Source organism: Limulus polyphemus, unplaced genomic scaffold (genome assembly GCF_000517525.1).
Source record: "Limulus polyphemus unplaced genomic scaffold, Limulus_polyphemus-2.1.2 Scaffold3603, whole genome shotgun sequence".
Lineage (NCBI taxonomy): Eukaryota > Metazoa > Arthropoda > Merostomata > Xiphosura > Limulidae > Limulus > Limulus polyphemus.
Window position 1 is genome coordinate 72847 of NW_013669213.1, and position 11760 is coordinate 84606.

The window sequence follows — 11760 nt, forward strand, 5'->3', positions numbered from 1 at the left end:
TTTTTATTATGTCAAAACATGGTTCTATTTTGAAAAGCAGACTGTCCCTGATTTTTTTTAATTGAAGAATGGTCAGCTATCTCCTATTGCTTTACTCATGTACATCCGTTGGTTAGTACAGTCCAGAAAGGGCATATTTATGAAGAAAATATATCACAAAAAAAGCCTACTAGTGATCTTATGGAATGCCCCATCTCAACAGTATACATTATTGGCCATGGATATACATCTTGGTCATACAGTGCAGATTTGAGAGACAGAAGGTATACCTGGATAGGCAATGTATGCCACTGAATGGGATCCTGATCCTAAATGGGACATGCCACTGGAGGAAATATACATAAAAAAGATAACTTACCCAGTTTGAAGGATGGTGGAAGGTGGTACCCCGACAAGGAAGAAATAGCTACCCAAAGAAGATAGTGGGAGATGAACACACAAGTTGTAGTCCACATGCCAGACTGAAGAATTTCATCCAATGGATGGTGGAGGTGAGATGCCCGGAAAAATGTAAGCAGCCTGATTTGATGCAACGACACCTGGAACAGAACTTGGGAAGAAAGAGACAGAGATGAATGGTGCCAGGGAATGAAAAGGTGGGAACAGGAACCACTAAAGGAGGCCATGCAGGTAATGGAACAACAAAGAGCACGTACTAGACACAGAAATCAATTTGGATCAGACCGGGAATAAAGGTGGAAAATGGATGGAAATGAAATCAGCAAGAAGGAAGAATGTCCTTCATGAACTGCCAACATTTTAGGTAGGAAAGATCGATCCTGACAAAGGAGAACATATGTGGAATGAAAGAAAGTATACGAAACATCGATGACAAATATATCACACTGACAACACCCACAGCTAATAGGAGTAAGAATAAGTCTGAACGGATAAGTGAACAAGACCCACAAGGAGACTAATCTGCAGCGTGTGGGCCCAATAAAAGAGTGCTAATGTTCGACCACAAAATGAACATGAATGGGTGCCCTTTTAGTGATTGATATAGGCCACAAGAGTGGAATAGATGGAATGGAGCATGACGTGTCAGTTCTGAACCAGAGGAAGAAAATGAACCAAAGCACGGTGTAGTGCCAGAAGCTCCTAGATGTTGATATGGCAAGACATTTCAATCTGAGACCATCGTCCTGAAGCCTCTTGCTGATGGGCCCACACTCTCCAACCTTGGAGAGAATAATTTGTGAGAAGATGCAAATTCGGATGAGGTGGAGGAAGCGGTACTCCCCTTACTGTGTTCTCCTTGTTCAACCACCAATGTAGATTGTCTGTAAGGGAAGGAGGAATGATAATTTGTGAGTCCAAGGAATTCAGAGCAAGTTTCTCTTGGCCACGTAGAGTCCACCGAAGAGAACGCATAAGTGCCCAACCCAAAGGAATAAGGGCTCCCATAGAAGCCCAAGTCCACAAAAGTGACAGAACCTCGTGTGCAGAAACAAAGAGAGCAGTAAGTGCATGGAGAACTGAAAGCTCTATCAAATAGAGACAAAGTGGAAAAGGTTGGGCCCAAATGAGGTGGGTGTTGAAAAATACACCCAAGTGAATAAGATATTGGATAGGCAAAAATGAAAAACTTCTTCAACTTGAGAATCCAACCAAACAATCTGCTTCTGTCAGCAGCAAATGTGTGGGTTGAGAAGACTCCAGTTTGGAATGAGCTAACAGGAGCAAAATTGTCCAGTAATGGTGTATACACAACCTTTGAGGAAAGCACGAGTCGAGCAAAGCCCTTGATCACCTGATAAAATACATACAGTGCTGAATCAAGTCCAAAAGGCCAGGTGAGAAACTGATACACAACCCCATAGTGGACAAACTGAAGATAGCATTTGGACTAATTAAAATCAGGAATATCAAGATAGGCATTTGAAATATCTACCATGGTCAATCACAGTTCTGGAGAAAAAGCCCACCTGAGTGTGATAAGGGATTCCATAGTAAATTGGGGAAGATCCAGAAATTGGTTGAGGCAGGACAGATGGATCACAGGATGTTAATCCCCTGATTTGTTTTGGGGACAACAAAAAGCCTGGAATAAAAACCCAGAGAAGGCTGGCTGACAGGCTCGATAGCTCTTTGTGATAGAAGTCTGCACAGCCTCAGACAGATGCATACCGGAGCGGGGTCCCAAGTTAATGGGAAGAAAATTAGTACAGGAGACAGTGGTGGTGGTGGTGGGGAAAGGAAACAAAGGAAAAGTCCTTCTGACAAAACTTGGATCACCCAAGGATCAGTAGTGAATACCCACAACAGTGGAACAACAAAATTGGCCAAACATGCCCCCACTGGACAGGAAACAACCTGATAGTCAATGTAACTGCTGGCAATGATGAACCCAATATCTAGACAGAAGGCAAAATTTTCGAACCCCTTATGATAGGAATAGGCAAAGAACATAGGATCAGAAGAAGAAAAACAAGCAATCAAAAAGTAAAGGGTCGAATTTGATCTCACAGATTCCACATGAGATTCCAAAGACTCAGGAAAAACTCCAAAAAACAGACCAATGAAGAAAAGGAGCCATCTGTAAGTCCAGAAGATAAGTGGAAGATAGATGAACCTGTGACAAGAGACATCCCCTGTCCAAATAAGGTCACAACAGGAACAAAACCACATGTGAAGGGATTGGGCCAAAGAGGACAATTGTGCCAATGTGGAGGTAAGCAGCAAAAAGGTATCTCCACAAAACCCCTCAGATGATTGGTGGAGTGTCTCAGAATGGAGTTGTTTGTTGAACAAGCACTGAGAGATAAGGATAAGATGAAGGCAGAAAACTGGGTGGGGGAGAAACTGATAGGATTTTCAAGGACAGCCCCCCTCCCATATTAGCAAAAGTGACTCCAACTGCTAGGATTCGAGAAGGGGTTGATCAGCCTGAAAGATAAGCCAAAGCATAATGACCAGAAGTCCATGGAGGATAGGTGTCATGTAAAATAAAAAGGAACAATATCATATGAAATCGGTGAAAAAGGAAAATGGAAAACACCTGAGAAAGCACATTGAAAAAGCAGAGTTTGGCCTAGTAGATTCCATAGGAGAAGCACTGGAAGGCATGGCACAGTTAGAAAGAGGAAAAAAGGCTGTCAAAATCCTCATAGTCAGAAACAGGTTCGGATGATGCAGGAGGAACCCAAACATTGTTGGAAGAAGAAGGACAACTTATATAATGATCAATCTCCCAACAATTGATAGCTGAAAAATACTTAGTCGAGAACCCCTGAAGCCTGTGTAATGGCACTCGAAGTGGTGGTAAAAATATCATAAGTTGTAAAACACAAACTTCAGAATTCCTCTTGAAGAAGTTGAAAATGAGAAGAAAAAAATCAATAAACAAAGGTAAGGTATTGCAGTAAACTACTACAGAAAGACAACTGTAGCAAGTGAATAAATCAAGTAAATCACTACTTCCTACCCCAAAATTAAAATAACACAACTGATAAACGTGCACTCAATCACTGCCTAACAAGAAGTGATAGTTTAGTAGAATCAAACAGAGGGAGTCATGTGCTGCAGGAGGGTGTGTCACACTCCTATTGGTGGAGGGCTGTTTCATGATGATTTACATGTGAGATGCAGTTGAACCACATTGATTGTGGGGTATGAGGGTGTTCAAGGCTTGTGGCATGGGAAAAAATGTTTTGCATATAGAGGACAGCACTGAACGAGAATAACTATACATGTGAGAAGAGGTAATGTACCATATCGGAAATATAGTTTTTTCTTATTCTGTTGTTTTATATTGCTAAGCCTAATTTCATTGCCAATCAATAAAAAAAAAAGATGATAATGAAACTAAAACATAATATAGAAAAAGTTAAGATATCAAAACATGTTATTGTTAATTCTTACACTTTAACAGACCACACACCTTTTTCCCATCCACAACAGCAAAGCTACATTTATAAGCACACTTCAATGTGTCCCGGTCTAGCTTCTGAAGGAGAGCACCTCCACTCCCAAAAATTACATTATCTGTACTCCACTGGTTTTCTTTTAACTTCTGAAGTATTGGTTCAAGAGTTTTGTAGCTGATACCATCCCCCTGAATTAAACGAATGTAGGGTGGGAGAAGTTTATAACCTTTTTTATTCTTAGTTGTCCCAAATTGTTTGCCTAAGATATTCAAGATCTGAAAAAATGTAAAAAATACAAGGCATAAAATAAATAAGAATCAAAGGTAGAGCTTGCAAGTCTTTTCTTTTTTCTAAACATAAGATCAACAAGAATAAATTCAAATACCTTTTTAAATCCATAATTTAAATGAAATAAAACACATAGCTGTTTTCCACAAGTTGTTTGAAGGTTTATTTAGTGCAAGTTTTCAACTCTAGTGTTGGAGTCCTCATCAGTCACAGTTTAGTTTATAAAGGTCTAACTAGATTACCAAAATTGTAAGAGCAAAGCAGTAGGAATTAGAAACATTAAAATTTTTAACAGAAACCAGTAGCTTGCAAATAAGTATGTTTAAATTGGAGAGGGTTGCCGTTTTCCACAAAATAAATAACTGGATAGTTATTTAGCTAAGACCTAGTTGTTTTGAGATTTAGCTTGAGTTATTTCTGAAAGTAAGGTTTTGCAGTTGTAAAATAATAATAATTTTTTAATAATTGTGATTCTATTACCCTCGGCTCACAATTTTTTTAAATTCTCTACAAAGTCTGTATGTAATTTTGGGAACAACTTCAAAGGAACATACACCTCAGGATGGTGTAGCTGTAAATAACAACTATAATTCTTTCCATGCAGTAGCTCGAGACAGTTGCCCTTGCCAAAAATCAGAAATATGGGTTGTGTTAGTGTACACTACTGACATTTTTTGGACATATTTTTCTTATTTCATCATAATTAACAGACAAAAATGCAGATGAATAAAACATAATATTAGAACAATATCTACTTTTTTATATGACAATGTCTACAAAATATCAGCAGTGTTCAAGTTTGTTTCACAACAATAGCAATTTGCATATTTTGTGATGGTAAAATGAAATTTTAAACATATCTTGAAATGTAAGAGAGAGATTATAAATTTTTTGTGATGTCACGATATACTTTATTAATCTCTTGTCATATAGTATTAGACACAAAGTTGATACACTTTTTTGAGTAACAAAAACTGTATATATCTTTGGTGAAGTAATACTAGCTTCAAGTGTTTCTCTAACATAACAGATGGTTTAAAAATTTTGTGACAAAATAGAACTTTATACAGATTTTGTGATGTAACAGAAATAGAAAGTTCATACACCTTTTGTGATAAGAAGTATATTATTAAGTCTTATATCCACCCTCTTTCAAGTCAACTTGTGAAGAAATACAAACTGATATTTATTTTCTACATATCAACTAAATAATTGGGTATATGCATATAAATATGCTAGTTCTTCTTAATATTACCTTGAGTAGACTCAACTGATAAATCAATGCTTCATGGTCAGTATGACAAACATTTATTTAAGCTATATGAAAATTCATTTCTTAAACTCATCTATTACACGATAAATCTAATATACCCCTCCCCAAACCAGTTAAACACCAGTTGCCTAAAGCTCAATTATTGTAAAGAAACCCTTAAAATTATGAAGATTTCACTAAGAAAACAAAGAATATATTATTTCTTTAAGACTTGAACAAGCATGATTTCAGCATCATGTTTTCATCATACAAACATTCAGAAATGTTATTTATCATTATCTCCATGATCAGACACTACAAGTATGGCTACTGATACTCTTGGCAAAGGTAGAAATGTTATTTATCATAAGCAATGTGACCAGTCAACATGAGTATCATTACCGATACTTTTTACCAAAACAGATATTTTATTTATCATTAGTACTGTTAGAAATGTTACTTCAAGTGGCTGATAAAAGTTGAACAAAGACTATAATCACAAAACAATGTGAATGAAGTGGTGCAAGTTATCTCTAGTAATATTAGGTTGTAGCCAAAAATAAGAACAGCTGAATCAAATTCTGATCTATGAAATAATGCAGTTGTAAATAATATCAACTCTCATCTGCAGATCAAATACGAGTTAATTTATCTTTTTAATTCCATGTAAAGCACCATTGTAAAAAAGTGAGAATTTAAGCCAATTTTATGATGGAAAGCCTTAAAACACACCTTTTACACGGAAAACAAACCTGTACAACTCTTACCCAATTCTTGAATTAACACCTTTTGTTGCATCTAATGATATGTATTTTTTTCTTACTATTACTGTAAAACAAAAAGAGAAAATAACTGCCTTGTGATTTCTGTTCATTTAATAATTGAAGTTCATGTAATATTTGTTGATGTGATAAATATATAAAAACAGTACCCTCAAGATACAAAAAAAAGGCAGAACTTAAAAAGTGGTAGAAACTAACTGGCCAACTAGGCAGGTTATTCTGAAAATATACTGGCTGTTCCCAAACATTCATGGCCCTACTTATCTAACAATGTAGACCAGAAATTTGGCAAGCATATTGTAAAGTAGACTATCTGATATTTTAAGTATACATTTTTATTTCTTTTTGTTTGACACACCAATACTAATTACTTATAGGAATGTTAGAAGGCTACCTGCATCAGCCTCTCCTAATTTTGCAGTGATAGACTAGAAGGAAGACAACTAGTCAACATCACCCACTGCCAACTCTTGGGCTACTCTTTTACCAATGAATAGTGGTATTGACTGTCACATTATAATATTCCCACGGCTGAAAGGGCAAGCATGTTTGGTGTGACAGGGATTCGAACCCACAGATTGCAAGTCGAGCTCCCTAACCACCAGGCCATGCCAAGTCTATTGAAAAATAGGAAAGAAATAAGCGAAAAAATGAAACTTTTTTTTATATTATTGAACATAATTCCAAACAGAGCTCATTCAAAATTCACAGATGTGTTTCTTTTGGCCATTTTATTTTACAGTCAACTTCCACTGTAAATGAATGTATAAATACTTTGCAAGTAATTAGAGTCCTGAGGTTTTAATTCATAGCTTTTGGTGGTGTTCTTTTTGCTCTTAATGATATATTTGTATAACATTATGTCCATTGAAAAAAAAACAAAATATCTCTCCATAATAAGACATCAAGTAAAATTATTTAGAGTTTGTGAATATGGTAGCAAATTGGTGTACAAGTGCAGGATGATGAATTTTTTTAATGAACATTAGATTATTTTTATGTCATTCTATAAACAAATAACAAAGTTTCATATTTATTAACGAACACTATCAGATATTTACCAATTTCAACAAATGGTATATTTAACAAAATATCAAGCTAAAATGTTAAGTGAACACTAGTAGTTTCATCATCGTTTCATAAAAATTTACCAATGTTCACTGGTGGTTTAATGCCATTTGCACTGTGTTTGTATGATTTCTATTCAATATAACACTCAAAGTAAAAGAACAGCAGTTGACAAACCACTATTTCAAAACCTGTGAATGTAAAAAAAAAAAAGTTGGGATTGACTGGCAAATTGTATATAGTTTTGTAACTTAGAATATCTTCTTTGCAACTAATTGTATCTGCTTTCAAAGTGGAGATACATATGACTTGTCAAGATAGTGCACTAAAATTGTGTTGAGCTTCACCAGTGTATTATGAATGTCTTATTCATTTTAACTTTTCTTGCCATCCACAATGGACTGACCTGCTGGGCATGTACATATAGGACAATGTGACCTTCTATATATTGCTTGACACAGGCCAGTGGAAAAATTTCAATTTTAAACCCTGCTTAAACAACAATAAATTAATGTATTTTGACTTTTCACAAATATACTGCTGATAACATAAGCAAGACATTTACATTAATCACACAAGACCAAAATCTATTTATATTTAAGTAAACAAACAAAGCTTTTTTTTTTTTGTGCTATTACTATCTTACAAAAATAACTTGTCTTGCTTTCCCATGATGGTCACATGCTCAAGTGGTACGTGTTTTGCAAGTATTACTTTTTTTTTTTTCCAAGTTTACTGTAGTGTTTATTTCATATATTAAAGTTGGATAAATTTAGGACCAAAATTTATGAATTTTGTTTTTTCCAAGTTAACTATAGTGTTTATTTCATATATAAAATTTTGAAAAAATTTTTGTCTACTTGTTTTCCATGCTTGTTAAGAAGCTCTTCAGCTTTTTGAAAACTTCATTCTTAACATCATACTTTATGTTTTCTTCTAAATTTTTCGTTTTTTAATGTATTCAATACTTTCTTTTGTTAGTCTGGTAAATACCAAGTGTTAACATTTAAGCACTTAATTGTTATTACTGATCCATTTTGGAACATGGTTATGATATATAATTTTCACTCAGAAGAAAAACGAAAATGTGAAACTTAGTTTGTTCAAACTTGTATGATTTACTATATATATTTTTACCAGATGGAATTAAAGATCTTTTTTATCACAAATTATACCAAACACTGTTGAAGAAACACAAAAGATTATGATAATTCACATACAGATACTGTAGAGAACCTGCTGAAGTTGTATTAAGAAAGAACACATAAATTTAAAGAAATAAACTAAGTTCTCAATAACTATTATCACTCATAAGTAGACTGACCTTTAACACCACTGTGGCTGGATCCCCAGAGTCAGGCCTGATGATTAGTACACCCCCTTGTTCTCCTCGGGCCTCGACAGCAGCTTTTAACTCTGTACCCCAGATATTTTCACAGCAATTAAACACATCATAACTGTCACTAACTACAGCTAGAGTTCCTGAGGAGAAGTGGTTTAGCATATTACGACAAGCTTCTACTTCCCCAGACACACCCCATGTTGTCATAGTGCTGAGGACAGCAATTTACACACACACAAAAAAAAAGAAGAGAGAGAGAGAGAGAGAAAGATTTTCTTGGATTAAATTCTCATTGTTACAGCAGTAAGTAAAATCATAATTTTATGAAGTTGCTTATATACTTAAACATTTATTTTTGTATCACTTTAAAAAAAAAGGCCCAAGTCAATTTTTTGTGTAGTCATTTAGGTTCATGTGTAAATCCATTTTTTCTCATATAATGTTTTGAGATGGATGAACAACAATGTATTAAATTTTAATGATGAATAATCACTTATAGTAAAACTACTCAAGCTAAATTTCTGTTTATGAACCAACCTGTGCTTCTGTGGCAGGAATGGAAAACCCAGCCATATTACATCCATAGTAATTTCTAATAAGCAGTAGACCAGCTATTGAGTCTGTTGATGTAAAGTTCACCATGTGAGCTGCTCCTCCTATGGCTGCTGACTGATGCAGCATAAAGGAAGAAAAATAAAAACATGCTAGTATTAATAGCATAACCAGCTTAAAAAACAACAAAAAACTTTGGCATTTAGAAGCTCCAAAACCCTGGCATAAACCTTTATATATTATGCTTTTTTTTTTTAACAGGAACTAGTGCACAAATCTAAAAACAAACTTTTACCACCTTTAGAAATGAAGGAATCAAACAAACTTGTATACGTATATTAACAATACTATTGTACCACGAGTTTACATATTCATGTCAGATTAGAATTTAGATGAACTGAACAGCTTCTAGAAATATTATGAAAAGCTTAACAATTTTAAAGTTTATAGCAAATATAAGTTACCACACTAGAACTGATAAACATATGATACTTTATATTCATAATTTTGCCCTTGAAATTTGTCACCATCTAGAAATGTTTCACAGTAGAGAATAAAAACCCCATAAATCACAAACCTCTACTGAGGAGCATCCACGAAAACCAAAATCATGGAGTTGCATTGGAAGTGTGTTTAAGTCATCTGCTGTATCACACAGGTACTTAGCAAGCAGTTCTTTCTGACATCTTGAATTAGTAGCAACTGTAGTAGGATACCAGGTCTGAACTAGAAGAGTCTGAAGAAAATCAAGACTTTAAGCTGCCATTTTCAAATTTTAAAGACAATATTACTGACTTGCTACATTATTAAGACCCTTAAGTTGGATGATCTACTACTGTGACAATAGCCTGGACTTAGCATGACACAGACTATAACTAAAACAACAACTAGGTTTTGATAGTTCTGTTTAAAAGTTTATAACTTAATCAACTAGTAAACATCAAATTTATAGAGCTTAATAGATAGAATATCTACATATATCTGTTTTGAAATGTTAGACAGAATGTACATTCTGACTGATTCTGATTGACTAGGTAATGGTCAGTACTAAAACCAAGGTCAGAGTATGACTGGGAGACTGGAATGGACTGACAATCTGAAGATAGCCACATTGATTCTTGACACCAAGATGGTAATATTAAAAGAATTTCTGAATATATGGTTGTTTAGTAGTTTCATTGTTGGCCAAACAAATGTGATTACTTTGGACATGGTGATCAGAAGTTTTTGTTTTTAAACAAACATAATTTTCATTGTTTGTGGACAAAGCATTAGGCATAGCAATCTTTCAGTGACAAGTGTTAGTATATCTATTAATTTTGGAATTTTTAAACTTGAAATAATTTGTGTTGGCAAGCAGGATTTAATACTTAGCCATCACAATTTTGATTTTATAATTATTAATAAGAACTCCTGAAAGAAAATAAATAAGGGTGTATAGTAATATGTCAATTACACCATATCTGCTACATGCAGTGCTAATGAGGTCTCTTGGCCAATACTAGAGATCTTCAGACCAGCTGAGATATGACAAACTTAGTAGTGGTTGAGACAATACTTATATTAGCAAACTGCTTGAATAGCAATTGTTTTGGTGTGAACTGAATTAAGTTAATGAAGTGTAATATTTACTTAAGTCACTACATGTCAGAATTATGGTAAAGAACCTTAACAATATATCTTATTATTATTTAACATCAGTTGTTTAGTACTTCCATTAACCTGCTCATCATTCAGAAAAATTGACAAATTAGCAACTTAATCTTCTTGATCTACGAGCAGGTTAAGCAGCCACAGCATCAATGGGTAAAAATCAAAACAGTAACTATAAGAACTTCTGAGGGAATGTAAAGAAGAGTTTATAGTAATATATGAACAAAATAACATCTGTTACATCCAGTGCTAATGAGGTCTTTTGCCCAATACCAGAGCTCTTCAAGCTGGCTTGGATACAACAGAATTAGTAGTGGTTGAGATGCTCTTAAAGAAAACTATCAACCAGGATAATGTCTAATCTCTGTTGCATTTTACAAGCCTGCTTAATCATCTTTTCTCTCCATCTGTTACCAGCAGATGAAGGACACAGCTTTTTATCATGACAGATGTACTCCTTCCAATCACTATTGTAGGTATGCTCTGAAGGTAGATGCTTTTGGACAGCTGATCAAAAAAACAGTCTCTGATAATGATGGTACTGCTAAATGGACATTATCTATCATTCTTCAGAGAGATCCTTGTTCTTACACATCATCTTTCAGATTAACCATATGCTTTCATTTCTGCATTTATAGTGCTAAAGACTGTTTAGTGTAAAAGTTATTATTTATTTCATTTAGTGATCTAATATTTAATGATTATGTAGCTTTCATCACAAGAGTGTTGAAGGTTGATTGGTATAAAAGTGTTATGTAACTCAGTAAGTCGTACATTGTGTGTGTAGTTCAACTGTTGTAAATTGACATCACATTACTCGAACCTTTTTCTTGTCACCTTAAGTTAGTATTGTTACATCATAGTGTCTTGTGGTTTGTAGAAAGTTCTAGGCCTCAGTTGGACAATATGTATATATATATATATATATATATATATATACACACACATACGAGG

General features: G+C 34.5%; 1 protein-coding gene across 1 annotated transcript in view; it reads right to left on the reverse strand.

Moving 5' to 3' along the window:
- The window catches only part of LOC106469665 (nicotinamide phosphoribosyltransferase-like), a 30449-nt gene that overhangs the window by 7891 nt on the left and 10798 nt on the right, over positions 1 to 11760 (reverse strand). Inside the window, exons 6-9 of the mRNA XM_013930166.2 lie at positions 9731 to 9889; positions 9143 to 9270; positions 8584 to 8815; positions 3884 to 4144 (exon numbers count right to left, since the gene is read on the reverse strand). Of these exons, the coding sequence (XP_013785620.1) occupies positions 3884 to 4144; positions 8584 to 8815; positions 9143 to 9270; positions 9731 to 9889 (780 nt within the window). The remainder of the gene's footprint in view (positions 1 to 3883; positions 4145 to 8583; positions 8816 to 9142; positions 9271 to 9730; positions 9890 to 11760) is intronic.